The 6,067-nt window shown below is 46.4% G+C and overlaps 1 protein-coding gene across 4 annotated transcripts in view; it reads left to right on the top strand.

Annotated features, from left to right (window-relative positions):
• The window catches only part of LOC103614070 (solute carrier family 25 member 33), a 12,949-nt gene that overhangs the window by 4,650 nt on the left and 2,232 nt on the right, over positions 1-6,067 (top strand). Inside the window, exons 1-5 of one of the 4 annotated variants that reach the window (XM_017732023.1) lie at positions 10-305; positions 4,065-4,241; positions 4,778-4,855; positions 5,155-5,255; positions 5,851-5,917. In XM_017732023.1, the coding sequence (XP_017587512.1) occupies positions 4,183-4,241; positions 4,778-4,855; positions 5,155-5,255; positions 5,851-5,917 (305 nt within the window). In that variant the 5' untranslated portion in view covers positions 10-305; positions 4,065-4,182. Of the gene's footprint in view, positions 1-9; positions 4,242-4,777; positions 4,856-5,154; positions 5,256-5,850; positions 5,918-6,067 lie in introns of those variants that run through there. The other 3 variants (XM_017732020.1, XM_017732021.1, XM_017732019.1) reach the window with 3 other exon arrangements.

The raw sequence follows: 6,067 nt of genomic DNA, 5'->3' as shown, positions 1-6,067 counted from the left end.
GGGTCCCCGCCGTCCTCGCCCGCGCGGGTCCGGATCGGGCTCGGCGCTATGGAGCAGCGGCGGGGTGAATGTCTGGCTCCGCGGCTAGGGAAGACGGAGAGCCTCCCTGGGGGCACGGGGTTTCATCCAGCCTGAGCTTGCCGGGCACGGGGGACGAGGGAAGCGGGGCGCTGAACGAGAGGCCTCCTCAGCGGGGCAAATGGTGGAGCATCCGTGTGTTCGGGAGGGCGGCCAGCTCTCTCCATCAGCGCGTGGCTGAGATTCCTGTGTGGCTTTTCTGGCTTTAAATAGTGCGGCTGTTTCTGGTGAGTCAGGTGTTTGGATCCCAGCGGTGCCTCTCTGCATTCGAAGCGTGCCCTTGAGCAAGTCATTTCCCACGTGGCGTTTCCCCCTTCCTCTCTTTAATGTCGCAAAGCAATGAGCTCCAAGTTTATGGTGCCCTAAAGCAGAAGATAATGTGGTCCTCCGGACTTGGCTGAGTAACTGCAGAAGTCCTCTGCTTAGGCAGCCATCTAATCCCTTTCCAAATCCCACCAACCTGCTGGAGTCCGTGTGACAGTGAAGCCTCTGATACAGCATGTACAATAAGGCACATAATTCAATTGCTTTTAATTAGTAAATTTCCAGTTTTCTGCAGCTAATGCAGTTCTTGTGCTATGTCAGTCTTTGCATATGTTTACTTGTCCTCTCTGTTCCCATTTTATTTTGTATATGTTGTTCTCTTTCATTAATGTGTCCTTTGAACTATATAATAATTACATCTTAGACTTTCTTAATATATTTTTATTTCTTAGCTTTCTTCTTAAGCTTTTCTTCGCCCTTTCCCACCATGGTTCCTGAAAAACTGAGAGTTTGGCTAGTGACAAGAATGTCACCAGTGGGAACTTAGTCTGTGTCCTGTCCTCATCCATTAAGCGATACTCCTGAATGACAGCTAATTAACACCCTGGGAATAATAACGTGAATAAGACATGAATTAGAAGTTCAGTTCATTGCTGCACTGTATTTAATATTACTGGTTTATGTAATGAAACAAAACAGGGTCTCATTCATGAAGAAACAGTTGTTCACTTTATCTTGCAGTATAAGTTTCGAAAGAAACTTGTGAGAGGTTTGTTCAAAACTAATGCAAGAACATAGTTCTTACCACAGTGTGCAGTTAAACTGTGGGACTCCTGGCCACAGGACAGTAGAGGGTAAAGGCTTCTTACATGTACAGGAAGCATTTTAAAAAGATGAATGAAAAAGAATATGTTGAAGGCTATTAAAAGCAAGGTAGCATTTCCAGCTGAGGAAATCCCTGAGCTGAAAACTGTGGGAAGATGGGAGAGTGCTCTGGAGGTGAGTATTTCTCCTACTTTTCTGTAGATGACCTTTATTTGTTCGTGTCCTAGGCAGAAGCCTGGTTTAACTGCAGGTTTGTCTGACCCAGCATTGCTATTCTTAAATGAAGATCTTCAAGCCATCTCAATTTTTGGCTAGCCTATGTAAGAGCTAACGTGAATTACCAGTAAACCTTGTCACCTCTGTGCATGTGCTTATACACTTTTTAGGTCATTGAAAAAATGTTAACAGTGTCTTTTGTATTTCTCAACTAATCCTCTTTTTCTGTCACCTCAAACTTAACAGTTTTCCATTTAAAATGTGAAAGCAAGATCTAGAGGCAAATACCATTTTCTAAGATAAAATTACCCGCCTTCTCCAATTAGCAGTTTTTGCCACGGCTTTGCTCTGGGAGTACATCCTGTACTCATTTTCAACTGCTGCTCTTCATCCTATTTTGCAGGAATTGCTTTAGTTCCTGCTTCTAGAGTAATGACACACAATTTTCCATTTCTCCTGAAACAGAAGAATTTTGCAGACCTATGTCTTTCACACAGTGTAAGCAGCTGTATCATCATGTAATGCACAGTAATACATCACAGTTGAGATTTCTTCTAGTTTTGAACAACTGGTACACCTCATTTCCTCAGCTTTAATTTATTGGGGTTCTTTTTTCCTCTTTAGTCTTGCCGTTGAGCCATAGTGGCTCAGAGGTCGCCCTTCACCTCAGACTCTCTTTCTGCTGATTAAATGGTCTCCATGATAAGGAGCAACAATTTCTTTAATTGCTATTATTGCTTTTATAATACTTCTGTATTATCTGTATGTGTCAGTAGCTTCAGGAACTTGATCTCAGGAAACTTTTATATATACTGGAAGTCTGGGTTCAAACTCGTATCCTGACCATTGCAGGCAGGGACTTCTTGAAGAAATAAGATATTAAGAGAACATTGTATAAACTTTTGCCTCCTTATGCACTATTAGAGAGAAGAATTTTTAATATACCAAGCAATTGCTTCTCTAAATGTTTTCCTGATGTATTGTTTGCTCAGCTTTTAGATAAGGAGTTGAAACTGCCCTATTCAGACCTTTCAGACCGTGATCTGTCACCACTGTACTCAAATCTCCTCCTGAACTGGAGACTGCACTTCTGGTCAAAAAAACAACAGGCATGCAGGTCTGGAGCCTGTATCAGACAAATTAATAGAATCTGTGGTAAACAACAGGACTGTTGGGCCCCTAAGTGAATCTGGTTTATATGGGAAGAATCAACGTGGCCTTTGTAAAAGGAGACGCTGCCTCATTACAACTCTGCAACTCTGGATTGCTGCGTAGGCTGTGTGTCAGTGTCGGTGCTTGATCAGCTTGTTCACCCACAGGACCTGAGCCTGGATGTTCACTGCTTTGCTGTGTGTTGTCTTCTGAGCAGGAGCTAAATTCTGGAGTCACATCACCAGACTCCCACCACTCATCATATGCCTCCTGAGGGAAATTGCTGCTGATGGACTGCTCTGCAAGTCGTCACCACCACTGTGTACATCTGCCAAGGGCTTGACAAAGCAACATGAGTGTTATGGAATAGCATAGCTAGTTGCTGGCATCACTAGCTGCATAATCTCCTAGCTGCTGTATCTTCAACTCTTGGATGTCAGTCCAATAGGCATCCAAGCCTCTCTCTTTTTTTTTTTTACCCCCCCTTCCTGTTGGCAATGATAATGAAGCCCTAGGGGCAAAGGCTGTGGGAATACTGTATATGTGCATTGAGCTGTACAGACTTTCTCAAAATAATTCTTCAGAACTCTCGCCATTTGCTGTCCTGCCTTGTCATATGTAAATCTGATGATACACCTGACTCCTCCCTGATACCTTGTAGTTCTTTGGCTGGCTTTTCTTTCTTTGGAGCAGAGTGAGCTTTTTTTTTAAGCCTCCATCTCTTGTGAAACAAAGCAACTTTGGCTGTAGCAGATGTGAACAATCGTCCATTTGTCAAAGCCTCTTGCATGGCTTACATGCAAATTGATCTCAAAATGGTCTTTCAGGTACAGAGCATCCTCTAGAAGAGCAGAGTTATCAGTCAAAAGATTTAGAGGGGCAGAAGCTGAGAACCAAATGTATCAGTTCTGACTTGCCCCTGGGTGGTAAAAAGGAAAAAAGGGGATATGTGTCCTTTCAGCCTTCCTGCGGTGTGCCGAGACGATTGATGGAGATGGTTCATGAGTTCCAAAAATAGGTTCTGCCTGCTGAAGGTCAGGGTCCTCTTACATTAAGCAAGCCGGGCTTGGAGAGAGCCTGGCTGTTGGCAGAAAATACAGATCTTGCTTACAGGGCCTTGCAAATGTGGGTCTGACCTAGTTATGGATTAAAGACACACAGGCAAGCTGAGGGGTGGGAGAGCTCTGTGCAGCTGTGGCGAGGTGTGAGCCACGGTGCCTGGTGACCTCAGCAGAAGGCTTTGCAGTGAGGTTGGGCAGCAGAAATGTTTGCTCTGGGGGACTGCTGAGTCCCCATGGACTTAGGACTCTCTGTCTCAAGTACTGAGTAAGGTTTCAGAGTGAGGCTGCCAGATGATGTCCCAAGCTGAGCTGTTACATTAATCAGTGTCAGAGCAGGAGATCATGTGTGGCACAGACTGGGGTACCTAACCTCCTCTCCCAGAGGGGAGAAGTTGTGGACAAGCAGGGTCAGAATTATTGCCCTATTATGGCACAGAGGTCATTCTTAAATGTGCTGCTGTGCCCTAGATGTGGTGGCACAGCTGGAGCCATCCTGACCTGCCCCCTGGAAGTGGTGAAGACACGTCTGCAGTCATCCCAGCTGGCACTGCGGCCTCTGTGCCTCCCAGAGATACAGCTGCCGGGGATGAGTGTGAGGCTGGTGAATCCTACCCCACCATCTCCTGGAGTGCTCCAGTTGCTGAGGTGAGTAGGACAGGTCAGTGTGCCTGTTAGCACCAAGGAGGTGATGGTTTGGTTGTCAGGTGGAGGGGGTGAGGGGGGAGAGAAAGAGAATTGAGCTGAGGCTCTGGAAGCCACAAGTGCAATAGAAAGTTTGATCAGAGCACAGGTACATCTGCTTCTCACTGGTGATCTGTGCTCTGCAAGGCAGCTTTGGGGACTGAGAGAAATTTCTCGGCTAGTGGTTTGATCAGACCCAGAGGGACGGCATAATCAAGAACAGGATGCAATGACTAGTGAAAAGTGTCCCTGCCCACAGCAGGGTAGTTGGAACTAGATGATCTTTAAGGCTACTTCCAACCCAAGCCATGCTATGATTCTATGACTGAAGGAGAGAGGAGAAGTGGCTGGAGAGGAAATGAGAGCAGGGCAGAAAAAGGATAATGTGAGAGGTGAGGAGAGGGTGCTACAAGAAATACTGAAGAACAAAGAAGGAGGAGGAACAGAAGAGCCCCCAGCTTAGTTATTCTGCTGATTTCTCTGTTCATGTCCTTCTGTAGGGCCATCCTTGAGAAGGAAGGCATGCGGTCCTTGTTCCGTGGTCTGGGTCCAAACCTCGCTGGGGTTGCTCCTTCCCGGTGAGTACTGCTCCATGATGGTGCCTCATGTTGTACACTTTTGAAGGCACCTGTGTCATACCTGTTGCTCCACTTTCTGAAAGCAGTTTGGGCGTTGCGCTCATGTGCCACAGAACCCCTTCATGCAGACATTTTCTGGAGCTTCTGGCCATAGTGTTAAGATGATTGCTGTGGGCCAGGTATAAGTGGTATCTGACAAACCTGTGCTGGGAGTAAGAAAAGTTGGAGCAAGACCCCACAGTAGTGTCTCTGCTCCTCAGAGGGGAGCTGTAACCTCTTCTGTATTTTTTTCCAAGCAGGGCTATATATTTTGCTGCCTATTCTGGTGTTAAGGAGAGGCTTAATACTGTCCTGGTACCGGAGTCCAAGAAAGTACACATGTTAGCAGCAGCCTGTGCAGGTGAGCCTTTTCTGTCTCAAATCAAAGACAAGTGGTCTTTCTGTCTGGAAGTGCCTAAGTGTTTCACTCCTTCTCTATTGCTGCTCTGAAGTTTTCTCCCTCTACGTCTGGAGAAGTGAGTTCCTTGGGTAACCAAAATGTTTTCTCATTCTTCATTCCTCTTAGGCTCATCTCTTGAAGTCTAGTCTTTACCCCTTCAGCTGCTATCAGGAGCTCTATTCTGCTGTGAGAGGGAGAAGGCAGTGTGTAATTTAGAGCACTCACAGAACCATTTTTCTTGATATAACCCAGTTCTCTAACAAAATCCTCCACTCTTGCAAAATTAGCCCGCTGTTTCCTGCCTCTTTGTAACACCTGGGCCTGTAGTACGGTTTTGTTGGAGGCAGAGGAGCTAATCACCACTAGACAAAGGCTGGAACAGGGGAGGAGGAGAATCAAATAGTCTGCCCTAAGTATCTCTTCTCAAGGTCATTCTCAAATTGCAAATGCCTGCAGCGTGCCAAGCAGAGCTCAGAGAGCTGATAGATCAGCACCTCTTCACAAACCGTCAGTGTGATGCTGGCACTCACGGTTGTCTTCCTCTTCTGTTCCCCAGGCATTAGCTCAGCCACACTCACCAACCCCATCTGGTTAGTGAAAACCAGGATGCAGCTGCAAGCGAGGTAAGGCAGGGCAGCAGTGCAGAGCCACTCCGTGTCATATCAGGATTGGTTTGGGGGTGGTGGTGGGCAGGGAGAAGTCTGTGATTTCTCATCAGAACTTGGCAAGCCACAGGCTGGGCAAGAGCCCTATTGCTGGGGTTTCCACACAAC

This window comes from Corvus brachyrhynchos, unplaced genomic scaffold (assembly GCF_000691975.1).
Source record: "Corvus brachyrhynchos isolate BGI_N302 unplaced genomic scaffold, ASM69197v1 scaffold3, whole genome shotgun sequence".
Taxonomy (NCBI): domain Eukaryota; kingdom Metazoa; phylum Chordata; class Aves; order Passeriformes; family Corvidae; genus Corvus; species Corvus brachyrhynchos.
The sequence above is the reverse complement of the archived record's forward strand: the minus strand, read 5'-3'. Positions and strand labels throughout refer to the sequence as shown.